We start from the raw sequence: 27,559 nt of genomic DNA on the forward strand, positions 1-27,559 counted from the left end.
CATATTTGCATAGCAGCTGTGACCAAAACTATCCGAATATAATCATATTGCTTGGTTATAGTCTTCTCCTGTCTGTTTTTCTGCATCTTCCATGATCTCCTTTTCCTTTCATCTTCCTGTCTTTTTTATTTTCCTTAGCTCCTTCATCTGCCCCCTTTCTTCTTTCACCATTATTATTCCTCCTTATTGTCTTCTGTCTTGCAAGAAAACTGGTAAGAAGCTATAGAGCAGCTGCTGGTATCTCCCCTGTTCTTCACCAAGACTTCTTGGCATTGATTTGCAATGCTTCTCGTATCACCTGTATTAAAAATTGACATTAGATCCTCCAGTCTGCAGTCGAAATTCTGTTTTTCCTCCTTTTCTTTTGTATGCTTTGTAAAGTTGCCTATGTTAATCAGATTTTAGGGATTCTTCATTCATGTGCACAGTATTTTATGTACATAACAGTGAAATGCGAGATTTTTTTTTCCGTGTCAGGAGCGACTTGTGAAACTGCAAGTTGCTTCTGGTGTGAGAGAATTGGCCGTCTGCAAGGACGTTGCCCAGGGGATGCCCAGATGTTTTGATGTCTTTACCATCCTTGTTGGAGGCTTCTCTCATGTCCCCGCATGGAGCTGGAGCTAATAGAGGGAGCTCATCTGCACTCTCCCCGGGTGGGATTCGAGCTGGCAGCCTTCAGGTCAGCAACCCAACCTTCAAGTCACTGTTTTCATTATCCCTATAGACCATACTTTTCCTCCTAAAGTAGCTCATATAAGAGTCTCCTCTAATGGCCATTTGTTGTATGATTTGCAAATGTGGCATTTCTCATTAATGTTATGTGTTCTTACAAATGAAGCTGGCTTTAAACTGATTTCTGAATTCTTCAGCTGCCTTGTACAGGAATCCAATTGTAGTTAAATATTGCTAAGCGGTATATAGCCAAATTAATTATTCAATGCTTGTCATTAATGTTGTGTACTCTTGAAGGTATTTTGAAGACAGCACCGGTGGCATTATCCAAGTGAACCTACCAGCTTAGTGAAACATTTCAAATATTTTTAAAAGTGACAAATATCATTGTGGGGGAAAGGGACATAATGAGACTATATGAAATTTTTTGAAATTATGTGAGCAATTGGATCACTGTTACATAGCATTAAGAATACTGTATATACAGGCTATTATAGGAAGGCAAATATAAACATTCAGAAAGTTGGGGAGGCAAACTGTAATCCAAGGTGAAACTGGTTTCTGTCCCATTGCACAGTTACAGCACTTCGATACCACTATAAATATCACAGCTTTTTTTGCCAGAACAATAGATTCTCTTTTTATTACAACAGATAGCAAATAATAAAGATGCCCTGAGGAAGACTTGGAATCCCAAGTTTACATTAAGAAGTCACTTTGATGGAATAAGAGGCCTGGCTTTCCATCCAGTTGAACCAGTATTAATTACAGCATCCGAAGATCATACGTTAAAAATGTGGAATTTGCAGAAAACATCTCCAGCAAAAAAGTAAGGTTACAGTGGTGTTATGATATATAGAAATATAAATAAAATAAAGACTATACACTGAACACATGGAATATCAACAGAATGGCTATATTAAGCCTGATATATATTTCACTGGAGTGATGAGATGCTTTCACTACAGGGTTAGAACTAGACTTGTTCCTTGAGCAAGAGAAGGTCTCCTTGTATTTGTGAAAATAACTAAGATCCAGTGAATATTCCGTACTGCTGCAGCCTCCAACTTTACCTCCCATGCCTCATGGTTTTCCCAGCCTTTCTGAATAGCTTGAAAAGTGGCATTGTTCACTGAAGGTGTCATGAAATAAATCACTCAGTTAACCTCCTTTTTTCAGTACATTTAGAATTCGACTGAACATAAGTCTGCACCCAACCCCTTATGTAATCTGGCTATTACATAGCTATTGAATGTACTTTCTTTCCAATATAGATGCCATTTCAGATTAGGGGGTGTTTTCAAGTATAAAAGTTGCCATGGTTCTTGAATAAAGGAGTTGTAGTTATAGTTTTCACTGTTGTCCTGTACTGCCAGAATCTTGAACATTTTCCATTAGCACCTAAAGCAACTAAACAAATTGCCCTGGTAGAATTATCACTGATAGTCATAATTTATTATAGCTAGAAGTGGTATATGAGTATTATTAGCTTTTCTAGGAACCAAGTTGTTTATATCTTCTTACCCTTTAAAATAATCAGAGTTTTGAGAATCATTGCCATTGACATTTATTTTTGTGAGCATTTCTTGCTGCTTATTTTAGCATCTGCTTTGGAAAGCTAACGAAAAGACTACTTTTTGAATTTTATGACAAATTTTATGATGGTGCTATATCTCAGAACTCTAGATGGAACAGCAAGAGTACCAAGAGTGTCATGGGAGGAGTCAGGAACTGATAGTAAATTAAAGAAGCATTTAGAAAGTTTCATATAAGTTGAAAGCACTTTACAAATAAATTCTTGAAATGTTGTTCAGTGCTTTGAGTTCTATACATTTTTGAATATATGCTTCTGCTTTTTATCTTTTTTTTTTTTTAGGAGTGCCTCTCTTGATGTCGAACCTATATATACTTTCAGGGCACATACGTAAGTAAACATTCAGGAAAATACGGAACCTATTTCTGTTGTCACAGCATGATGCAACCCCTCCCATGGGGTGAACTGTGCCTGACACAATCCATGAAACAGTCATGAGATTACTTCATTTTGTGGTCAGTGCTAAGTTCACCTCACTTCTGATACTCATCTCTGAAAGTGGATGATATGCTGTGATAAAAGCTGCATGCGGGCAGTATGTTGGACAGCTTATACTGCCGTATTTCCTTCCAGTCAAGTAGGGCACATTAACCTTTGTTGCTACTGCTTCTTTTGTCATAGAGCCAGTATTTTCTGTGCCCTGAGTAGTGCACAGAGATGACACAATCAGAAGAACTTGCCATTTTAAGCAGGATAGGACAGACATGGACAAACAAGTAGCACTTCCCATAGCGATGGGCTAGTTTAAGCGTTCTCTCTTCACTGTGCTTAACAGATGACATTGCATACCAGTGATTTAATTTCAAAATACACGGTTTTGTAATTTTAGTTGCAGTACAAAACAAGTTTGTGGGGTGTCGCTTGTGTACAGCCTGCCATTAGAAATTGAATGGAAATAAATTAAAATAAAATAGAAATAAATCAGTATTGTTCTTGATATGATTTCTTCTGCAGCAGCCCAGTGCTTTGCGTGGTAATGAGTAATAGTGGGGAACAGTGTTACAGCGGGGGAACTGATGGTCTCATCCAGGGTTGGAATACTACAAACCCAAATATTGATCCATATGATTCGTATGGTAAGTGTCCTTGATTTTAGTAAGATTCCTTTTTCCTTTAAAAAGGGAAGAACAGCTTGTTGAATACAGTATACTGGAGCTAAACATGATTTCTAGAGGGTTAGATGGAGAACAAAATGTAAAAAGAACTTGGTGAAATAGAAACATCAAATAAGGGATTATGTGACATAGAATTTGGTGCTTGGAAGAAGATTAACGTGGATCCTTTAAATAGGAAAATAAATATAGAACTGTATCAAAACTCTGAGGAAACAGTCAATACAGGTTGAGCATCTCTCATCTGAAATACTTGAGACCAGAAGTGTTTTGGATTTTGGAATATCTGTATTAGTATGTATATACAGAATGACATATCTTTGAGATAGGATCCAGGTCTAAACACAAATTTTATTTTGGTTTCATTTACACCATATACACATAGATTGAAGATCTGTAATATTTTGTTCATGATGTGGACAAATTTGTTGTGGACACTGAACTGTTAGAAAGCAAAGGTGTCACTCTTTTAGCCACTCATGTGGACAGTTTTGGGTCTTGGAATTCTGGATAAGGGATGCTTAGCCTGTAAGAAGTGTCATTTCTGGCTAGATTTGAGTACTTTTAAAAAAGCATGACTGGCATTAACCCACTTTTCGTTTAATATGGAACATAACTTCTGTTTTCTCCCATTTTGACATATAGTACTTGTGAAATGTGCAATGTGCAGTACTTGTGAAATGTGCAATTTGTTCACAGATCCTTCTGTCTTAAGAGGTGCATTTTTAGGCCACACAGATGCTGTGTGGGGCTTGGTTTACAGTGGAACACACCAGCGCTTGCTTTCGTGTTCAGCAGATGGCACCATACGTTTATGGAAAGCGTTGGAAATCTCTCCAGCTCTGAACATATTTAATGATAATCAAGGTATTAGTTAATATTCTAGATTTTAGGACTGCTCTTAAAATTGCCAGTTCAAGTGTTTTGAAATAGTCTGTAATTTAATGTTTTGGAATAAAAAAGACGCCATGGTTTACTTTCATTTCTGTATTAAAGCCAGGAAAACATACCATTTCTAAAGCTATTAAGTTACATTTAAATGTTTGTCTTTATACATCTTAAGGATTACAATAAAAACCACACTTTTCTATTACATTACTTTTGAGAACATGTTCCTATACACAGGCATACATTGCTTTATAATAAGAACTACTACTAGACAGTATCCATTATATTTTATCCTATTTATTTTGAACAATAATATATTCATGCTTATTTTCTAGAACTAAAGTACAATGGTATGTAACAACTGTATGTAAAGCTTGTTCCTGGTTTTCCCCCCCAAATTAAAATTCTAATAGATACTGTGTTTAATAATTGTAGTAATGTGGGAGGATACTGCCCTTTTGTTTAGTAATTTATTTCTTTGCATGTGTCTTTTGTTTATATTGTGGTAGGTATTTTCTTTGAATAAAAACAAAAAATTATTATAGTAATATAGTTAGCTTGTTTGAAGTCTACAGAATCCAAGTCATTTATTTATTTTACTCTCAGTGTGGGAGAAGTAAATAAAAGTTGTTATACTGAGAAGATATGAGGGTGAGGAATTTTTAGCCACTGGCAAGAGGAGAAAAGGTGGAAGGATTCAAAGCTGAAATACTCAAAAGATACTCAGTTCCATCAATCATGGGGACCACACCACAGTAATATTTAATTTTTAGGATTGTTCAGATCACAGAACAGTGAAAGCTTCTGAACTGTTAAATGTTAGTTTTGGGCTACATTTCATTTTTCGTTGTTAGTTTCTCCATTTTTAAGGGCTCTATATTTCTTAAAATATTTTTCTGCCCTACCGAAACACAGATGGACAGCTGCTTTATCATAATATACATTTTTCCAAAGATATTTAGATTTATTCCTTTTTAGTTGAAGCAGTCCACAGAAGTTCATGCTAAAAATAAATTAATCTTAAAGGTCACACTAGATTACTCCCTTCTTTTTATATAGAATCTTTTCTACCTCCCCTTTGTTCTCCATACATACCACTCCATGTTAGCTTACTCATTCATTGCCTGCATGTGTTATTGTCCAGTGTTTCTTTATCAGCATGTGCCTTGCGTGGTACACTGCCTTTAGTATTTGACTACAACTCTGGGAAGTTACACTCTCTCAACCTCAGAATAAAGCAAAGGCAGCCCCCCTTCCCAAACAAATTTTCCTATGAAACACCAATGATACACTCACCTTAGGGTTGCCATAAGTTAGAAATAACTTGATTCCACACAACAACAACATGCGCCTTTTGTGGCAATACTTCATTTTGTTTTGCATTGAAAATGGAATATGGGCATGAGTGTGTCCGCAGGAGGAAATAAACTGTAACAGGTTTTGGTAATTATTCAGTATAGATATCTAGTATTTACATTTTTCAGTGATTAGCTGAACACTTTAAAAATCACAGTTCTTGTTTTTGCGAGTTTGAAATATCTGGTGGTTAACTAGAGTCATTAAAATAGTGAAGTGACTCCTTTTAGGTAATGGCTTCATGCCAATTGATTAAACTTGTAAGTCTTTATTCTGACATTATTCTGTTTTGTAGAAATGGGGATTCCATCTTCTGTGGACCTTGTGAGCAGTGACCCAAACCACATGGTAGCATCATTTAACAGCGGGCATACATGCATTTTTAATATGGAAACAAGGCAACGCATTCTTACCTTGGAATCCGATGTAGATACTGGTATGTATACAAAGGAGAGTGAGTGAAGGAGGATAATACTTGGGGAATTATTTTAATTGTTTTTAAAATGTTTCTGTTGAACAGTCAAAAAGTGAATGCAGAAGTGATCAGATGTCTGTTTTCACAAAATAACTTGCTTAGAGTTATCAGGGAATATCCAAGACTTGTAAAACTTGTCCATAAGCATGGTGTGGGAGTCTACTCTTTGCATACTAGAGCAGTAAAAGCAGAAATGCAAGTCACTTGCACTTTTCTATAATGTATGAACCTGCTTTAAAAGTACTAAATATTTATCAGATTAATGTGTACATAATTTGACTTTGACTTTTCATATTAATGCCATTTGAGAGACCATAATACTTTTCATTTCTCTTTGGGAGTGAAATGTCCTACTTGGGCATATAACCTAAGTAGGACAAAAATGTTTGAGTTTAGTTGTTTTTGATGGACTACTGTCTGTCCATATGTCCTTTTCTACAGGTAGAAGAGGGAATTCTTCAGAGCCAAAGTCTCTTCTTTGACAAATTCTTGCTTCCTTTCTCTTTTTCTACCTATTCTATCTCTAGATATTTTAGACTTTCATTCTATCTACCTTTTCCTTATGCTACTATGATGGGTAGAAACAAAAAGCAAAATGGGAAACCTTTAGTGTAGAGCTACATTACAAATGGGGATTACAATATATTTTCTGAAATTGTATGAGATTGACTAATCTGTGTGCAATGTTTATTTTATTTTATTTTTCTTCTATTTCTGGTGGGATAGTTAAAATTTCAGCCATGAATTAGTATTATAAGATTTGAATAGATTATTTGATATCTCAGAAGCTACTGTATTTACTGGAGTATAATGTGCGGTCAAATGTAATGTGCACTTCAATTTTGAAATACACATTGCAACAGATGGATTCACTCTCAAATGTAAATGTGCCCAACAGCACAAGCATAGGTAGGAGGCATGACTGAGGCCATTTGGGAAGCTATGCCCTTCCGCCAGGCTGAGGCTGTGCATGATTCCCAACTGGTCTCAATCATAAGACTTTTAAAACTGTTGGGGGAGGGGGAGTTGAAGGCCTTTTGACTGAGGTCAGTTGGGAACTGCATGGGGTTGAGTCTGGGAGGGCCAGTCAAGAGACCTTGAGGGCTACCTGGGATGCAAGATTTGTGGCTAAGCAACAGGAACAACCACAGAACCCTGAGGCTGCTGCTATCATCGAAAACAGCTACTTTGCTCCCTGGTTCCCTGCCTAGCCTCCAGGGTTCCGGGTTTTTCTGGGCCTTTTCACACAGATGGGTTTATGGGCACAATTCTAATATGCATCAAATCTAATGGGCACCTCAGTTTTGGGAATGTTATTTACTTGAGCAAATATGGCGGTTTGATGAGCCTTTGTTTCTTGGAACTAGTTGTTTGTCTTTTTATTCCCTTAGTAGTTACATCTTCTTGCCAAATAAACAAAGTGATCAGCCATCCAACTCTTCCAATCAGTATCACAGCTCATGAGGACAGGCACATCAAATTCTATGACAATAATACAGGTGAGTAGCTTCCCTCCCCACATTGTACCATAAAAAGTAAAACTGTTGCAACAGTTAAACTACTTAGAAAGTGTTACAAAACAATACTTGCCGTTATGATGTGTACATAAAATATGTTACTCAAGCAACGACCTGATACCATGAACAGACTGGCGAAAATCTTCTAGTCCTGTGCATTTCGGTTTTGATATTTGCTGTTTAGATTGCCGAAAGAGCATACACAACATTTGTGCAAGTAATTTGGTGATAATTGTGAGCCACTTTTGTGTTATATGGCTTCAAGTCGAACTCACTTTATGGCAATCTGAATAAATATTTCTTGACAATATTTATTCACAGGAGATTCTTCTTCATAGGCAGAGACAAAGCTTAGTGGGTTAACATGGTTGAGCAAGGATTTGAATTCCAATCTCTCTGAGTTTTCGTCCAGCATACAAAGCACTATGCTAAGTTGGTTTTGCAAAGCAACTAATATCTCAGAGGTTCTGACTTTCAAGACTGCCCCATCCCCAACTATATTTCATATGTCACTTTGAAAAGCTCAAGTTTAGAGAAAGAGAGTGGACTATCCATTTCAAAGCCACAGGGATCCCTTCTGAAAGGAAAATGAAAGTTAGATTGTTAGTTGGAGGAACAGCATTGTGCACTTGGTCAATTTTTTCAGTACAAATACAATTTTATACAGAATATGTCTTCAGTCTTTTATTATATTAATTTTGGCAGCTTGTAAAATATTTTTTTCAATCTTTAATAACATAGGGAAATTGATTCACTCCATGGTAGCCCACTTGGATGCAGTCACGAGTTTAGCTGTTGATCCAAACGGCTTATACTTGATGTCTGGCAGTAAGTACTTACAAAGGTTATTCCTTAAATGTTTTTCCCCCTCCCAACTTCAGCAATAAATCTTAATTCCCTTCTCCTTCCATTATAGGCCACGATTGTTCAATACGCTTATGGAACCTTGAGAGCAAGACCTGCATTCAAGAGTTTACAGCTCATCGCAAAAAACATGACGAATCTATTCATGATGTGGCATTCCACCCCACCAAATGTTACATTGCCAGTGCAGGAGCAGATGCGCTTGCTAAAGTCTTTGTATGATGCAATACTTTGCTTCCCTTCTAGCTGCCATGTATATATAACATGCTGTACAAAAGACAAGGGCAAGGATCTTCTCTTTGTGCCCTATAATTCAAATGAATGTTAGTAATAGTTCAGGGTTTAGGATTTTTTGTTTTTGTTTTGCTGCAGGGTGCTCTTTTCTAAATTAAAGGGTTGCTTGGTTATATGAGCTCAGTGAGTGCTGAGACCTGGGAAACTCTTCATTTCAGAAGGTCTATAGAAGAATCATTTTTATTTTTGAAGACATCAATATTTGTCCAGGCTGGTCTTGGGCAAAATGGGATCCTCTAAAAACAGTATGAGCAATGCAGAGTAGTCAGGTTTTGTTTTTGTTTTTTTTGTTTGTTTTTTTTAAGCCAATAGCTCGATTTCTGTGGAGCATGGGCATATAAAAATGTTTCTCTCTGTTTCTTCTTGTATTTTATTTGCAAAATTCCTTAAAATTACCATATAGTTTTGTGATTCATGTAACCTGGAGCCCTGAGATGAATAGCATCCTATGTTCTTATTTTGGTATTGAAAGATTGAATAATGTACAGAAAGTAATAAATAATTCAGTCTTATCCTACTGGCTGTTACATTAGGTGGACTGGATTTAAAATGTTAAATATTTTAAAATATTAATAAAGTAATTCGCGAAATAAATCATATATGATTCATATTCAAGCCCTTAAAATTATGGTTAGCAAGTGGCCGGAACCACAATTAATTCTGTAATCTATCTTAATAGAATATGGAGGACATCTGTATGCAAGAGTAAGGAAACTTCAAATGGTTGATACACTCAGATCATATTAAGAGCTTTTTAAAATGCTGAAACTTTCACCCTTTCAACTAAGTTAGAAATGATACCTTTAACAGGTCTTACTGTTGAAATACAATAATATGTATTTGTGCTTCGAGTACCTCCTTCAATTTATCCTACACACATTTACACACAGCATTGGAACTGTTATCTTATGGTACGCTGTTTCATGCTGCTAGGAATTGCTTGAGTGTGAATATGAGTGTGTCTGTGAGAGAAGGATTGGGTGTGAATGAGGGGTAAAATGAATCAGCTAAGTAAATGACCCTGTCAGGACTTAGCTCCACACTCTCCCAGTGGACTAGTGGTGCGGAGAGTGGAGAACAAATGCATTTATTCTTGCTTAGTTCACATATTTCACAGCATTAGGAAACATTGCTATTCTGAGGGCGCGTGGAGTGATTAATGGCTGTCATTCCAGTACAAAAACTGTTGCAGAATATTGAAAAGGTATTTATGACTTTCAAAACTGTATAACATCCTATGACTCTAAAAGATTTATCATGAATTGTGGAAGTGACCAAAAGTAAATGGTATTGTTGTACAGGAAAGATTTTCCGCCCTATCATCCTGTGACTTAATCCTTTTTGCAGATAGGGCACAAATAATTGATTTTTGTTTTGTTTTTAAAAGAAGAACTAACCAACCAAGAATTAGAAATTCTTTTGCAATTAGATCTTGGAATGCTTTGATTGCCACAGTTTTTAAGCAGAACAGAGAGTACAATATTTAGCACAGTTTGAGGTATAGATAATTTTCTTCTGTTGGTTTTAAAATGTAGAATTCTACTTGTTTGGCAGTTTTTGAAATGGTTATATGGTAATGGAAAAACAAAAACAAAAAAGACCCCAATGGCATATTCAAGGCTAACACATTTATTATGACATATACTTTCATGGATAACAGCCCTGTAGTCCTCAAAGATTATGTCATAAAATGTTGGTCTTCAAGGTGACCCAGAACTATACTGTTGGTAGATATTTTCTCTCTTGCACATACTGATGTTCAACATATTTCTCTTTAATGCAACTAGCCTTTTATTGTTTAAAATACAGTAATAAAGTGATTTTCCTGACTTTGAGTCAAAGCAGACAACTGTACTGTATAGGACACATTTATCTATTTCTGACTTCTCTATGTGCTCCTGTTTTCTTGGTGTATTCATTTGTAAAAAAAAAAGATACTACAGAAGTTTATTTGGGAAAAAAACAAATACATAAAGTTGTGTATATTATATGTGTGTACATATATATGTATATAGATAGATATAGAGAGAAGTTGTAAACAGTATGTATTAAATGCGTCTAAGGGAAAATTCTCTATAGGGTAATTTTAATGTTTTAGTATTACAAATTATCCAAACTTTGTTAACTACAAAGAATAAAAGGTATGAGTATCGTGCTCTTTGCTTAAGCAATATAATACATAGTTGCTGATGTTTAAATTGCTGTACATAAAACTAATATGCCAGCATGTTTGTTTTTAAGACTCCCATTTGATTAAATTATGAATGTAAGGGAAATAAATGCTATTCAGGGGTGGATTGGAAGTTGTTCCATCCTGTTAGTGAATATCTGATCCAAGTGAAGTGACTTCTAAAATAGGCAAATAGCTAGAGGCTAAGGTGCCTTTTGACAAACAAAATGTAGCCTTACTATGAAGTTGTGGGCTCTGTATTTGTGCTCTTCTCCAAACTCTGTGTTTGTGTCTGTCAGTCTCCTGCTTGCCTACTATAGACTGCATAGTACTGTGCACAAGTATTGAAATTCTTTGCTATATCATCTTTAGCAAGAGATAATAACTTTTTTTAGTTTGACCTAACCTTCTTCGATTTACCTCTCGGTGTTGGGTTGGACCTCTTTTATGCATTTTATACGCATTTGGACCAGATGGCCCACACCTTCTTAATAAAGCATTTGCTTAGAATTGACCAAATGCACCGCCTTCATTTGGATATTTTGTGATTAGTCTGCATTTAAAAGTGATATGTTTGATCTTTGAGGGCCTGTTGAATATAGTTCTCATCTTCTGAGGTTGTGGCTATAAGGTGATTATATCTTTCTTTTGGGAGAAGCTTGTGAACAATCACGGCACACATTTTTATTATTATGATTATCATTTATTATTTACTTTATTTATACCCTGCCTTTCTCCCTGAAGGGACTCAAGACCAGCTAACAATTCACATCCATCTTCTTTTCCTTTTTACTTTTTGGCAAACTAGAGGCGGAAAGCTGAGGGTTACTTTTTGTCAACTTTCCTTTGTGATGAATATAAAGACTTGAGAATCACTGCTAAGATCCATATTCAGATAAAACTAGAAATCTCAGTCAGTTGTAAACAACAAAGAAGTGCTTGAAGGACTGGAAGGGTCTATGAGACTAAAATTGAATTTAGACGTTGAATGGCCAAGGTTTTAGAATTATATATTTTTACTAAGGGAAATAGAATTTGTCATGAGATATGTAAAATGATTGTCCAATTCCATGGATATTGAATATAGAAGGATTAAACAGGTAATCTGGTAAGATGTTCTAAGGAAGTGAAATACCAAGTCTGAACACACCATGTGACCACATAGACTATGACAAATGCTTTCCAAAATGTTTCTTGTCATACACAGCTTCTTTTATTATAAACATAGGTTACAGAGGCATTTTATCTATGCCATTATTGATAAATGGGCAACCACAATTCACCAAACAGAATGACTGAAACAGATATTCATACTTGACAAATATGGTCAAATGGCTTTCTGAAACCCTACACACCTACCAACTAAAGGCATTTGTCATGGAAATGTGTCTCATGTAGATTTCAGTTCTGTTGAAGTCAGTGGAAGGTATACCAGAAGAATATGTTCTAATCTATCGCCATTCTGTTCAGATTTGATTATTTCTGTTCGTTCTTTCTAGAATTTGAAAATCATTTGGTATTTTGCTAAATCGGCTGCCTTTCTTACACAAAAAAAACTTTCAGTAATTTCATTTGGATTTTATCACATGGAATAAATTTTTACCAGAAACCCCTGTAATGGGTTCACCTTAGGATCACCATAAGTCGGAAATGACTTTAAGGCACAGAACAACAAGAACAGCAGCAGTAGCACCAACAGAGTGATTAGTTGTGACGTGATTCTGTGCTAAACATTGATATTAGATAGCCAGGCCTTCTGATGCTTTGGCTCTCTTTCCTTGTTTTGTTCAAAATTGTCTTTTCTTCCAATTTTTTGAAATCTTCTAATTGCCCTGAATATACTTTAGGAATTTGTATTTTTTTTTACCTTAAGACAGGTACTAGTAGCTCAGAAGTGCTAGAAATTATTTTTATTCATTAGCTATCTGTGCTTAGCTTTTAAAACTTAAAACAAATATAATTGTTTTAAATACCCCTTGAATTGTAATTCTTTGCACTTTCATTCAGAAGTAAGCCCTATTGAATAGGTAAATTGTTCAGAAGATTCAGGCTTAATGTAAATCATCATTGAAAGACCTATGTGATTTGTCTAAAATGTGATTGAATAAATTAGCTGGGTACAAATCAGCATCAATTATGGAAATTCACAATGAATGCAGAAAGCATTGTTGGTTATGGTACATTTTTTGGGATGCCTCAACCACAGAAAAGCTATTATACTGATTTTTTTTTAGTTCCTGGGAATTGCCATGTTCATCTATATTTCAAGATCTTTTAATGCCATTCCGTTTCTTTAAAAATAGATAAAATGCAAAAGGAAGAAAAATGCCCACTGACAACATTCCCAGTTTGATGTGGTTTCTAAAAAATGTAAACAAAAAAACCTCAAAAGGTCCCTTTAAAAGTAAATTGTAGCAAAACTGCTTATGGTACATGTTGAGTAAACATGTTTGCTTACCTGATAATATGAAAGGTTCTCACTATGGAATTCATGGATCTTCTGTCAATAAATTATTTAAATTAGGCAAATCTGAAGTAGAAATGAAGGCAGTGACACTTGGGAATGGCTCAGCAAAGAAAATTTTTGTGTATGGTACCTGCATTCTATGTTAAGTAAAATCAAACAGATCTTGCTGAAGTAACACTATACAGAGCAGCTTTATTAAATATTACAGCAGCAAATAAATGTCCTTTGTACTATGTATTTATGTAAATTGGGTGCTAATAAATACTATTTTTCAACTTCTGTGTTTTGTATGTATTCTAAACGTGTTATGGGTTTAGGGAATTACTCTGAAAATACAAAACATAACAAAGACCTTCTCCTCTCATGTTTGTGTCATTGTTTACTCCAAAAATGTATTCTTACATCTTTTTGAAAGACATTGGTTGCCATGTGAGTGAGCTGGAAAAATTTGAAAGACACAGCAGGACAATATTCTAAGCTTTTAATTTGAATGTTAAGTATGATGAGCAGAATGGCCCTATGATTTTATAGAATCGTCACAGCATTAAGCGGAAGTAAAAAACTGTGTTGGGCAGATTTAATTAGATTGAACTTTAGGTTCAAAACAGATTTCATGTTCTACCAGTGGCTCCTGGGATGAGAACTCAATCCTGCATGTTCCCAACTTTGTTTTTTAACACCAAATGTGTAACTTCTGGATTTCATTGCCTGTATCATTGGCTGGATTAGGAACTGCATGACTATGGGCAACAGGTCCTTCTACCATTTTGCAGTCAGTTGGTAACAGAAGTGGCTTTTAACTTGTCTAAACAATCAGCAAATCCTGATATGAGAACTTCCTTCCCCTAAAGCAGGAGTTTGATCAGCTTTGTAGGGACTATCTTTGGGAGATTTCTTACAGTGTCTTAAGGGAGTGAAATGTTGAAGCCGTGAAACGTTATGATTGATCACAAAATTTTCGTGTTAGTTTGCACATTTTGATGCAACTACTTTGAGTTTAAGGGTTTGCACAAAACCTCTGTTTTCCTCATATATGTTTTATATAGTGGAGACATTTTCATTCTTTATGGTTTTAGAAACCTTTCCAAAGAGCAATGAAAGGAGCCTCTAGCTAGATGGGGATTTATTCCTTCTTAAGATATTTTCTGTAATTAAAAAATTATGAAATGATAAGGCAACATGGGAGATTTACAAATGAAATATAAGATCTGGATACCTGGTAAAATGAGGGGATGAGGCACAATATCACACAATAAAGTGTCAGGCTCACTTCAAAGGACCAGTCTGAACGCAGATCAGAGATAGCTGCTCTCAAATCCAATCTTTATTGAAGAATACATGACTTTGGAAAAGTCGAGAATGACCTAATGTTTACATACACTCATTTTTATCACCTCTGATGCAACGTAACACCACACGCAAATATCATCATCAAACCCCACCCTTTGTATCACATTTCTACTATTCCCACACACTATACCAATTATAATTGTTTATACTTTCAACCCTGAGTTCCCAGGCTCATTCTATCTTCTCCCGCCAGGTGCTTTCAGGGTTATTTATGTTATGACTCCAAGTCCAGGGCTTGGAAATCCAGCCCTGGGACTTGGTTCCATGACATGGCGCCCTCTTTTTCTTCGTCCTCCTCTTCGGTTCTTCTTTCATCACAATCCTGAAATAAATCAAACAATAAACTCTATGTGTCCATTTTGTCCAAAGTCCCCATATACTTTTTCAGTAAGCTGCGATGGAATACTGGGTGTATTTTCCCTAAACTTTTTGGCAATGCCAACTGGAAAGTTACTTCATTGATAATACCCTGTATTCTGAATGGTCCAATATATTTGGGGCCCAATTTTCTCGAAGGTAGCCCCAATTTGATGTTTTGGGTACTTAACCACACTAGATCTCCTTTCCCCAATTTATCGCCTTCCACCCTTTTTCTGTCTGCGAACGTATTATACTTTTTGTGTGCTTCCTTTAAGGATGCAGTCACTTGACTCCAGCATTCTAGCATTTGAGTTTTCCATTTCCCTGCCCCTGTTTCTTCATTCTCTGTCCATCTTGGCAACTGGGGCAGAGGCTGTATTTCATACCCGTAAACTACTTCAAAGGGAGTTTTATTTGTTGCTGAATGTATAGTCGAATTAAAAGCTAGTTCCGCAAAAGCCAGCCACCTAGACCAGTCATTTTGTCTCATGTTAGAGTACATTCGAAGGAACTGCCCAAGCGTCTGTTGAGTACGTTCTACTGCCCCGTTTGTCATGGGGTGAAAAGCAGAACTTAGACTCCTTTCTGCTCCTAGCATTTCCAAGAATTTTTCCCAAAATTTTGCTGTGAATTGAACCCCTCTGTCACTGACCACTCTACTGGTACATCCATGAAGTTTGTAAATATGGTTTATGTATAATTCAGCTAGTTTCTCTGCCGATGGTAATTTCGTCAGTGCTATAAAGTGGGCCTGTTTAGAAAACAGGTCTAATACTGTCCAAATGTAACGATGTCCTTTGCTAACCGGCAGTTCCCCCACAAAGTCCATAGCTACACATTCCCAAGGTCTGGTAGGTTCCGCTACTGTTTGTAATAATCCCATTGGCTTCCCTCCTTTCGATTTATTTCTGGCACAATCATCACATTGAACAACATGATTCTTTATGTCCTTCCTCATTCCTGGCCACCAACAATGTTTTGCTATTGCCTTTGTTGTTTTTGTAATTCCTGTATGACCAGCGCTCTGGTTATTGTGAAAACGATGCAAAATCTTAATCCTTAATATGGCTGGGATATACAGTTTCTTGTTCACAAACCAAAATCCCCCCTTCTGCTCCCCCTTTTCTGCGTTGGATGCGATCCACTGATCTCCTTCATAAGACTGTTTCAGTTCTTTTCCCCAACTATTTTCCCCGTCGAGTTCAATAATAGCAGTGTTCTCTTTTTGGGTTTGCGCTCTTGTCCTGACAGCTAAGCCCCATTGTTTATCAGAGAATATTTTTCCCTCTTTTGCTGTGGTCATGCCTTCGTGTTGAGGCATGCGTGAAAGAGCATCTGCCAAGACATTCTGCTTCCCTTGGAAAAACTTTAATTGGAAATCGAATCTGCTGAAGTATTGTGCCCATCTAATTTGTTTGGGGGACAATTTTCGAGGAGATTTTAAATACTGGAGGTTCTTATGGTCGGACCAAATTTCAAATGGGATTCCGCTCCCTTCGAGGAAGTGTCGCCAGCATTCTAAGGCTTTTAATATGGCTAATGCCTCTTTTTCCCATATGGGCCAACATTTTTCAGTTTCACTGAACTTCCGGGACAAATATCCACAAGGTTTTAAGTTCCCATTTTGATCCTTTTGCAATAGTACTGCCCCGTATGCACAGTCTGAAGCATCGCAATGGATTACTAAAGGGCTCCTGATATCGGGGTGTTTTAGGATGGGTTCTTCTGTGAAGCATCCTTTTAGGGTTTCAAATGCCTTTTGACATTCTGGCGTCCAACTCAGTTTGGCGCCAGGAGCTTTCACTTTTGCTGTCTCCCCTTTCCCTTTTGTTTTTAAAAGTTCAGTAAGGGGTGCGGTTATTTGCGCGAAGCCTTTTATGAAGGATCTATAAAAATTTGCAAACCCCAGAAATGATTGCAATTGCCTCCTTGTTTGAGGTACTCCCCATTCTTTTACGTCTGATACTTTAGACGGGTCCATAGCTAACCCTTCTGGAGATATCCGATACCCCAGAAAGTCAATTTGAGTTTTATTAAATTCACATTTGGACAGTTTTGCGTACAGCTTTGCTTCCCTTAGTCTCTGCAAAACTTCCCGGACCAATTCCACGTGCTTTTCTTTATCTTCACTCACGATCAAGATATCATCAAGAAATATGAATACCCCTCGGTACAACAATGGGTGCAGTATTTCATTTATAAGCTGCATAAAGCAACTGCCGCCATTTTTTAATCCAAATGGCAAAATTTTATATTCAAAATGGCCGAATGCGCAGGAAAATGCAGTTTTCCAAGTATCCTCAGGTTTGATTCTTAATTTATGATATGCTTCAATTAAATTAAGTTTAGTAAATATGCTCCCTTTCTTCAATACGGTAATTAAATCCTTTACTAAAGGCATAGGGTATTTATTGTCCTTAGTAATTGCATTTAAATTTCTATAGTCAATGCACAATCTTAGGGAGTTGTCTTTCTTTCTCCTAAATAACACTGGGGCTCCGAGAGGAGAATTGGATGGCTTAATAAAGCCTCGCGCCAGGTTCTTATCAATATATTTCCTCAATTCCTCCTTCTCCTGAACAGACATGGGATACACTTTTGGTTTTGGTAAGTTTGCTCCTGGGGTTATTTCAATTTCTACTTCTATATTCCTCTTGGGAGGTAATTTACTTGCCTCTTTCTGATTGAAAACATCCACAAAGTCTCTGTATTCCGGTGGCAATAGCTGTGGGTCTATTTCACCTGCTTCATCTCCCTCGTCCTCCTCTCCTGCTATTTTGCTTATCTCCCATTGCGTCTGTTGTTCTTTAAATGCTAGGCTCTTTCCTCTCCAATCTACTTCAGGATTTGCCTGTTCGAGCCATGGGATCCCTAGTATTACGTGGTATGTGGCAATAGGGGCTATCACAAAGGATATTCTTCCTTCCCATTTGCCTATTTTACATGGGACCCCTCGTATTTCCTTTGTAGATACTTCCCCAGCAGCAACTGATCCATCTAGCTGCGAAAATGCAATTGGGGAGTCAAGTAATGTCTGCTGGCATTTCAGTGCTCCTGCTAGTTCCGGAGTTATAATGTTCCTAGAACAACCGCAATCCACGAATGCCCTGCAGGTGGCCCGATTCTCTAGCCCCGATAGGCAGATTGGCACTACTAGCATGCGTTTGTCTCGACTCACCAGCCTTTCCGGAGATTCTGGGGCTCGCACCTCCTCCTCCGCTCGCCTCCCGGCTGCTGGCTTGGGCTTTGAGGGTTTTGGCGGCTCCCCCTTCCGGGCCCAACATTCCGCTGCTCGATGGCCCGTCTTCCCACATACAAAGCATCCCGGCTTGGGTTTGTTGTCATCTCCTTTGAAGGGGATCCCCGGCCTCCCTCCTGGCCTTTCCTGCTTCCTCGTTTCTCCTCGACCTCTCGCCGCCGGTCTTTGCTGGCCGCCGCCCCTGAAACGCTTCACCTGGGCCAGGGTGGATTCGACGCGCCCCGCTAGTTGTATCCAGCCCTGGAGTGTTTCTGGGTCGTCTCTATGCGCCGCCCAACTAAAAACCTCGGGGCGTAGTCCCTCTTTGAATATCTCCACTTTGGTCACTTCAGACCACTCTGGTACCTTTTCCGCGAGATGGAGGAATTCCTCTGCGTACTCGGGCACCGTTTTGTCCCTCTGCTTTATTCCTTTAAGCTGGTCTCGAGCCCTCAATTGCTCTAGCCGGTCTCTGAACCGGTTTTCCAGTGCGGCGAGAAAGCGGGGCACTGACCTCAGGCACGGGTCGCGTCTGGCATGTAGTTGCACATACCAGCTGGCCGCTCCTCTCTTTAGTGTGTTGCCGATGGCCCGAACCATGCTTGCTTCGGAGGGGAATGTGTGTGCATTGTCTTCTATATATCCTCTGACGCTAATGAGGAAAAAGTTCAGTTCAGATGATTCCCCTCCGTATTCCAGTTTAAGATCTTCCCTCCTTTGCATCCATTCTGCGGCCCGTTGCTGCTGTCTGGGAGGCATGGGGAAGGGTTGCATCGGGTTTCCTTGGACGGCCCCTTTGAACACGCCGCGCCCCACTCCGGCGGTCGTTCTGCGCGGCTCCCGAAATTCTGCCGCTGCTGTCGGCCCTTCTACCCATCCGAATGCGGGCCTCGCTGTAGCCCCCGCACCTCGCCTTCCCTCGTCGTACGGCACATCCTCCTCCTCTTCCTGGATCTCCGGCTCCTCTCCGCCTTCGTCCGCTAATCCACTGGACCCGATCCCTGGCCTCAGTGGTCTTTCCACCCCGACGCCCATTCGAGGGGTTGGAAGTTGGGTTGGAAGTTCTGTTGGAGTTGGCGGCCTCAGAGTTCCCAGAGCTTGCTGGCGCTCCACTTCACGCGCCATTCTGTCTCGGAACTCCAGTTCCTGCCAGTATTCTTCATCCCCGTCGCTCCTCGCCGCCACGGGGCTCTGCGTTGAGGCGCGCTGGCCCCTCTGGCTCCAATCTTCTTCCTTACGTGGCTCTGTCTCGGCGCCATATCGGGTGGGCTCCTTCTGGAGATTCTCTTCCAATAGTGGCACCAACCTCCCCACGGTTTCCGACAGCCTGGATAAATTCGTTTCCAGGATTGATAACCGCAGGGCCACGGTCTCCGGCATGCTTCCTCCAGATCCCCAACTGGTTTCTGCCGCCGCCGAAACGCCTCTTCCTCCTCTGGGAATCCTCTGGGTCACGCCGTTCGGCTTGGGGTACCCCGTAGAGGAAGCTATGGCTTGCAGCGTCTCTTCCCCCAACGGCCGGGCCCCTGGCAAAGGCCTCTCTGCTCCATTAGGGCTTTGATCTCCTTCTCCACTCATTATCACTTCACTGCGAATTCGCAGGAGGGTGAGAACGGGATTCTCGACTTAAATGTCAGGCTCACTTCAAAGGACCAGTCTGAACGCAGATCAGAGATAGCTGCTCTCAAATCCAATCTTTATTGAAGAATACATGACTTTGGAAAAGTCGAGAATGACCTAATGTTTACATACACTCATTTTTATCACCTCTGATGCAACGTAACACCACACGCAAATATCATCATCAAACCCCACCCTTTGTATCACATTTCTACTATTCCCACACACTATACCAATTATAATTGTTTATACTTTCAACCCTGAGTTCCCAGGCTCATTCTATCTTCTCCCGCCAGGTGCTTTCAGGGTTATTTATGTTATGACTCCAGCCCTGGGACTTGGTTCCATGACAAAAGTCTTCGTCTGGATACATCCAAAGCTTCATGGACATTAATTTTGTTTTGAGAAGTAGGTTCAAAACAAAGATGTAATAACTTTTGTAACTTTTATTTCAAAATATACAGCAATTATAAAAAGGTTTTTAAAAAAATAGCAGTTAGAAAAGATGATTTGCTTCCTTTTTATATATACCGTATATATGTAAATGGGGTAGGGATCTACAAAATCATGTTTTCTGTGCAGACATTAAGGTATTCAGCTGAATAATAATAATAAACTTTATTTGTAACCCGTCCTATCTTCCCAGGGGGACTCAGGATGGTTTCCAGGCAAAAAGTGGCAAACATTCACCTGTCTTTGCTGGAAATGATTTGTCACAGATACTTAGGCCTGAACTAATGGTTTCAGGAGGGGACCCTGAAGAAGTGATGCAGATAGTAGTGCTGAGCTGATGTTCTAGGTTACTGATAACAAAATTATAATAATTTGGTTTGGATTATATCCACCTGAGAGTTCTGAAGTTGCACATTTTCTAACTAAATAACTAGTAAATGCTGGTTTGTTAGCAGTAAATGTTGTTTTTATACTTATTTTATATACCTGTATATCTGATGTCACATAAAAATTTATCGAGCTGAAAAGGGTTACAAGTGGAAATGTTTAAGAAGCCTGTTCATGTGGCTGTCCAAAACAGGAAATGTATGCTGCTTTGAATGCTGCACTGCAGTGTCATTTCTGCTCTCTTTTTTTTTACCAACACCCACGTCCCATTTTTCAGTGATCCTGTCTTTTGAAATCTGTGCCCCCCCTTCCTCACCAGCAACTTTAATTAAAGGCTGGCAGTAAAGGGTACTACAGTACTGGTAGGCCAGTCACTTATTCCACATGCTGGAGTTGTAAGGGAACATTTCCCAACAAATGTTAGGATTTGGATTACAATCAAAGTGCATCTGGGTTACGGTCTTACAGCTTTAATTCACCTGTTCTATGTGGATGTTAATTTCAAATTGGGGGAATGAGTCCATTGAATCTAACCAAGAATTGTAGCTGTCTTGCTGTCAAATCAGTTTTGTAAGTAGCAGATAGAATAATATATTCATTGTTCTACACACATTGCTGGCATGCATGGAAACCAGAGCTGAAACGGTCTCTTGGCTGGAAATGCCTTTCCATCTCTAGCCTGGCATTGCTTGCTTAACATTTTATCTCATATCTCTTGTGGAATATTCTTCAATGGATGGACCATTTAATGAAAAGTGTTGAGCTGATCAGTTTCGTGGCTGTGAATTAAACTCTGTGCAGATATTCTGGATGATTCTAGGAACAAATCTGTACAGGCTGTCAAATTCATCCACAAAGAATGAGTGCTCTTTATCCGGGTCAGTTGCAATGGCTTCTAATTCATCCTGGGCAGCCCATGCAATTCCAACAGAATAAGTTATGACTCCTGAAATAAGAAAGATGAGGGCAAAATTGATATCTTGCTTGATTTCAAAGTGATGTTGCCTAAGAATGAATGCTTGATATACCAAAACATCTCAAAGCAACAGATAATCAATATTTATTTAAAACAAAGCAGTATGGACTGATTCCCCCCCCCCCCCCATTAATTTTACAGTCTGGATGTGGTAAGAAACCCGAATAAATAAATCTCATTACAATAGTGCCTATGCCACAGAGAAGGATGAAAGAAGAATGAGAGAAGGTTTGAAGAAAGTTCAGGTGCAACACAGATAACTAATACTCTCAACTTGACATTATTTAGGCCAGTGGTTCTCAACCTGGTGTCCCCAGATGTTTTGGCCTTCAGCTCCCAGAAATCCTACCAGCTGGTAAACTGGCTGGATTTCTGGGAGTTGTAGGCCAAAAAACCTAGGGTTTGAGAACCACTGATATAGGCCAATGATACAGTGGTATATCACATGGAAAGATGTGTTCCACTTCAAGAGTTATCCAGATCACAACAAAGCAATCATTTCCCAAAGACTAGATCCAATGTTATTTGAAGTGGGTCTGCTGTAACTCATGACTACACACAAGTCTCGTTTACATCAATCAGTTTTCCTATGAAAGCAACTCTGGATTTAGTCCCAGATCTGGCTTTCCTGAACCTATGCTGATCATTTATTTTAATGGGTTTAATTTAGTTGAAAGCAACTTTGGATTTAGTCCCAGATCTTTGTCCTGAATCAACACTGATCACTCATTTTCCTATGTCAATGTGTGAGGCAGAATATCAAAATTCATGGATGGGGAATCTAAAACCCAATATACAACTACTGTACATTCTTTATAGAATATAGTATAATGCAAGTGCAATATTCCACATCCACAGCTTCATTCTTATACAAGCTGAGATTGATTTTTGTAAAAACAGGTCTGTATACAGAGTACAGTGACTTACCATTTTGATGGGCTGCTGTAGCAGGCCCTTGAACATCATCATATGACCTGCCATCTGTAATCAGAATCATAATTTTCCTCTTATTGGGTTTGGATTTGATGAATAGCTGTTCAAAAGCATAGTTAATGGCTGCTCCAGTGCTGGTTCCTCCACTCCAGTAGTTTATTCTCTTGATGGCATTTAGGACATCCTGCTTTGTGCTTTGTTTCTCAAAACCAAATTCCAGTCTCTGTTCATAGGTGTACTGCACGGCTCCAATGCGAGTGTCTGTGTCAGAAATCTCAAATTCTTTGCTGATGTTGGCTACGAACTGGAGGACGGTGCGGAAGTTGCCTGTGCCAACACTGCTGGATCCATCAATGACAAACCCAATGTCTGCTGAATTTAAACAGGTCTTGCTGCATGCTAGGTGATCAGAGTCACAGATCCGTTTCACTAGAGGCTGCACTACCTTGTGTAAACTGAACCAGCTGGGAACATTGATAGAATAGTACCCATTGGTTCTGCATACAGCCTGAAAGAGAGATGCACATAAAACGCAATCACTGACAACATAATTTATGTAGCTGTCACAGTCACTGCTTTCACCTTGAGACTTCTCTATATCTTTCCATGAGAATAATAAAAATTAAAAAAATTATTTCTATCCCACTCTATCTCCTCAATGGGGACTCAGGGTGGTTCACAACATACAGCAGCAAACATTCAATGGCATAAAGTGTGACCAAAAAAGCAAATAAACAAACCATGAACAATGAAATAATAGACCTCAACATCAGACAGTAGTGATAAATTACAGCAAATTAGGCATCAAACAACTAAAAAAAGTCATGTTTTGATGATTAAACACTTTAAAACAAGACTTAAAATTGGGACTAATAAAAATTAAACATTAAAATTTAAAAGCCAGAGTAACAAGCCATTGTATTGCACTGAACCAGCAATACATGCTTGTTGAAAGTTGAATGATGTGAGAGCTCTTGTATGGAAAGGCCTAAATTGCAGCCCATGAACTTTTACACCAGGATCTACTACTGAATGATCCGACTCAAAATTGAGCTGTGCTTTGCTTACTGAAACAAGGTACAAATCTGTAAGAATTATATCTGACCTCCTTCACTTTGCTTTAGACTTCTCCTGCATCTTGGTCCCCACTTAATGCTAGAAGGTAACCACCAAGACCCTTTCCGAACTGGGATTTGGACCTCAGTCTGAGAAATGCCTGGCCTCCACCCCTGATTTAAATATATAACGTAGGTTATGCCTTGCAATGTTCTTGTCCTCTTCCTTCTGGTGCACCATCTTCCAGCAATTTTCTCCAGCTTCAACGCTAAGTTAAAGCATAGTTTAGCGGCCTACCATGGTATTTATTTATATATTTTACTAAAGGAACTTCCACACTACAGACTTGGCATCTGAACTGGATCTCTTATGTAACCAGGATAAGAATTCATTGCATACACACATGCTTGTCTTCCTTGCCGCTCTTTCCACTCTCTAAGAAGCAGTCAGCATAAGTCACTGTGTACAAACTTAGACTTGCCCTGTCCTACTTTTCCAGTCTGGCAAGTGCACAGAGCTTCACTGTGGCTCTGTCCCGCTCAAACTTAAATAAAATCAAGACCATCAGCAGTCAAATGCAGGCTGGAGGCTGCCCAGCTTTAAGGAATTAAGGAGCTTTGAAGCTCATAGGAAATGTGTTTCATGGCAAAGATACAGCGGAAAGTGCTCAAAATTATCGGAAGGAGTGTCCAGGAGAAAAACTTGTTTTTTGAAGGACAGATCCCAAAGTCCACTTTGCTTCCTGATCGAGGGCTCATTTGCCAGTCTTCCAGGAAGAGGTGCATACCAGACTAACCCCACACAGTGAATAGGCATTCTGTCATGGGTATCCAATCTATACTGTATAGCTTATGAACTGGATCCAGACCTTTCAAGTCTGTTGAGGGAAAACTAGACGCAATGGCACACGGTGTTCTGTAAACATGATCTAACTTCACACATCTTGATTTAGGTTCCAAAGTACTTGATTTATCAGGCTTCACTAGCTCACTCTCTGAACACTCATAGTCCTCAACTATATTGCTTCCTTGAAAAATTCAAGGGCAAATGAAATGTGACACTTTTCAAGGGAGTTTTGATTACTTTGCTTTTTAGCACTTGTGTGGTTGACCTTAGCCCCGATTTGGACTCCATTAAGATTAATGTATGTTTGTGTGTGAGAAAGAAAGAGAGATAAAGTATGACAGGGTCTACACAGTTTAAGTGGTTTTGGATATGCTCTGATATAGCCCTGGGAGCATCCCTGGAGCCACATGGCTGGTCAGGGTCAAGGCACATTTGGTGCTGCTGCCACCAACATGCAACTCCCTACCATAAGCTTGCTGGCAACATTACATTTCTAATCATGTGGCTTGGCACTTGACAAAACATCACCTGAGATACATTGTAGCCAGCAATCTACTAGTAGACCTTCAGGAGATGCAAGTGAATCCATTTGCAGTGCTCTGACATTGTGGGATTACTCTGGAGTTTTCAAGAAGTTCCAGAGTAAATATCCTGTTCTTCTGTCACAGAATAACAACTGCTGCAAATTCAGCACATACACCATGTGGACTCCCTGTAGCTGCTATGAAATGATTCCAGATTATTTTGGCCATGTAGACCTGGGCTGAGAGTGAAGCGGGGGTGGAGCAACCACAATCAGAAGGGTTTAACCCTTTGCACTTACAGCCCTTATTGGAGCCTCATTACTGTGCACAGTTCACAATGGCCTCTCAAGCTCGCACTGATGCCAACGTGACCTTTCTTTCTAGGGCATGGGAATAGTGTGGCTGCTCATTTAATTTCTGTTTCTTGCAAGGGCAAATCTTTTGGCATTCAGCATACATAGACTAATACTTGAACTAATAAAACTCACCAGTTTCAATAAGTAGCAAGAGACAATATGAAAACAGAGAAACTCTAGCTGAACATACGGGAACAAAATGATAGCCATTTTGCTCTCATTTAAGCAAGATTTATGTATTGATCAGATACGTAGAAGATCAAATCCCAAATTTCCTGTCCAAATAAAGAGGCTTATTGCATTACAGCAGTGGTTCTCAACCTGTGGGCCCCCAGATGTTTGGTCCTAACAGCTAGTAAAGTGGCTGGGTTTTCTGGGAGTTGTAGGCCAAAACACCTGGGGAGCCACAGGTTGAGAACCACTGCATTAGAGCCTACATCCTATCTCTTTTCTGGCATACCACAACCTTCTTTACCTTATCCACAAAGTTTGCTTCAACAACATTCTGCTTTTCATTTTCATCTGGTCCTTCAATGGTGACAAAGAAAATATTAATTCCAGATTCCCTTGCCAGCCTTGAGGCCTCTTCCACCTTATCAGTGGGCCATCCGTCCACCATGACTATGGCAACATTGGGGGCAGCGCCTCGATTTCCATTTGAATCCTCAAAGAAGTTCTTGTTCACAAAGGACAGTGCTTTCCCTGTAAGAGAAAACAGAAAGTGAAAGGCAAAAAGTGTTGTCACTGTGAGTCAGAAAAAAGTTAGGTCCTAAAAGAACTGCTCACGTTGTTTTTTTTTTTTGCACAAAATTGCATATAAAGACAGAGACTCTGTAATGATGGCCAGTGACAAAATCAATTTCAGAATGCTTCTTTTAAAAATGTTGATAGTTCAGATCTACTTATATACACATGTGCATCTAGTTGACAAACTACATGGGTGGCTTTGCTGGATTGAGTGATTGGTTGAATTCCTGTTTGATCAAGTGGGAAGAGGCCCAACAGACCACTGAATCCACTCCCTAAGGCAGTGCATATGGAATTGAGATTCCTTTCTTTTTAACACACATTTTAATCAACTCACACTGGGACAACTTTGTGTGGACAAGAGAGGTCCACGATTATTTTTTAAAAAAAATAGCTACAGTAGAGTCTCACTTATCCAAGCTAAACGGGCCAGCAGAAGCTTGGATAAGTGAATATCTTGGATAATAAGGAGGGATTAAGGAAAAGCCTATTAAACATGAAAATAGGTTATGATTTTACAAATTAAGCACCAAAACATCATGTTATACAACAAATTTGACAGAAAAGTAGTGCAATATGCAGTAATGTTATGTTGTAATTACTGTATTTACAAATATAGCACCAAAATATCATGATATATTGAAAACATTGACTACAAAAATGGCTTGGATTATCCAGAGGCTTGGATAAGCGAGGCTTTGATAAGTGAGACTCTACTGTATTACTTTTGAACAAATGAATTCAATGAAATCAGAGATGAGAGAAAATACAGGTTTAGGTTGCGTCTACACTGTAGAATAAAGGCAGTTTTATCTCACTTTTGAAACACATGCCTCAATGCTAGGGAATCCTGGGAGTTGAAGTTTGCTGAGGCTCAAGCACTCTTTGGCAGAGAAGGCTAAAGACTCCAAATTACAACTCCCATGATTCCTTAGCGTTGAGCCATGGCACTCAAAGGGGTATCAAACTACATCCATTTTACAGTGTAGATGTACTCCTAGTTGAACATTCTGTATTCAATACAGTATACAAAACCTTAATGCAGATTACAACTCCCACCGGAACTTGGAAACTCAACAGACTCAAGCCTGGTTATTATTTGGATGAGGAAACCCCCCAAAAATGCCAGATGCTGTAGGATAAATGTCAGAGGAGGGAAATGGCAAGCCACCTCTGAGTAGTCCTTGCCTAGGAAATGCTATAAATTGACAGGCAACTGGAAGATACATAGACAGATGGTTTAGCAATTTTAGTTTCTTTTTGTAATCCCACTCTAATAGCTAACTGTCACAACACACTTTGCT

General features: G+C 39.0%; 2 protein-coding genes across 7 annotated transcripts in view; one reads left to right on the top strand and one right to left on the bottom strand.

Annotated features, from left to right (window-relative positions):
* The window catches only part of strn (striatin), a 62,019-nt gene extending 48,335 nt beyond the window's left edge, over positions 1 to 13,684 (top strand). For all 3 annotated transcript variants that reach the window (XM_008125572.3, XM_008125582.3, XM_008125576.3), the window contains 8 exons: positions 1,326 to 1,501; positions 2,549 to 2,596; positions 3,221 to 3,342; positions 4,078 to 4,245; positions 5,918 to 6,058; positions 7,489 to 7,596; positions 8,356 to 8,442; positions 8,531 to 13,684. In XM_008125572.3, the coding sequence (XP_008123779.2) occupies positions 1,326 to 1,501; positions 2,549 to 2,596; positions 3,221 to 3,342; positions 4,078 to 4,245; positions 5,918 to 6,058; positions 7,489 to 7,596; positions 8,356 to 8,442; positions 8,531 to 8,700 (1,020 nt within the window). In that variant the 3' untranslated portion in view covers positions 8,701 to 13,684. The remainder of the gene's footprint in view (positions 1 to 1,325; positions 1,502 to 2,548; positions 2,597 to 3,220; positions 3,343 to 4,077; positions 4,246 to 5,917; positions 6,059 to 7,488; positions 7,597 to 8,355; positions 8,443 to 8,530) is intronic.
* A 6,724-nt stretch (positions 13,685 to 20,408) lies between these two features.
* The window catches only part of vit (vitrin), a 61,147-nt gene continuing 53,996 nt past the window's right edge, over positions 20,409 to 27,559 (bottom strand). For all 4 annotated transcript variants that reach the window (XM_062974455.1, XM_062974461.1, XM_008125593.3 and 1 more), the window contains exons 16-18: positions 25,984 to 26,210; positions 22,721 to 23,234; positions 20,409 to 21,763 (exon numbers count right to left, since the gene is read on the bottom strand). In XM_062974455.1, coding sequence (XP_062830525.1) covers positions 21,585 to 21,763; positions 22,721 to 23,234; positions 25,984 to 26,210 — 920 coding nt within the window. In that variant the 3' untranslated portion in view covers positions 20,409 to 21,584. The remainder of the gene's footprint in view (positions 21,764 to 22,720; positions 23,235 to 25,983; positions 26,211 to 27,559) is intronic.

This window comes from Anolis carolinensis, chromosome 1, assembly GCF_035594765.1.
Source record: "Anolis carolinensis isolate JA03-04 chromosome 1, rAnoCar3.1.pri, whole genome shotgun sequence".
Classification (NCBI taxonomy): Eukaryota; Metazoa; Chordata; class Lepidosauria; order Squamata; family Dactyloidae; genus Anolis; species Anolis carolinensis.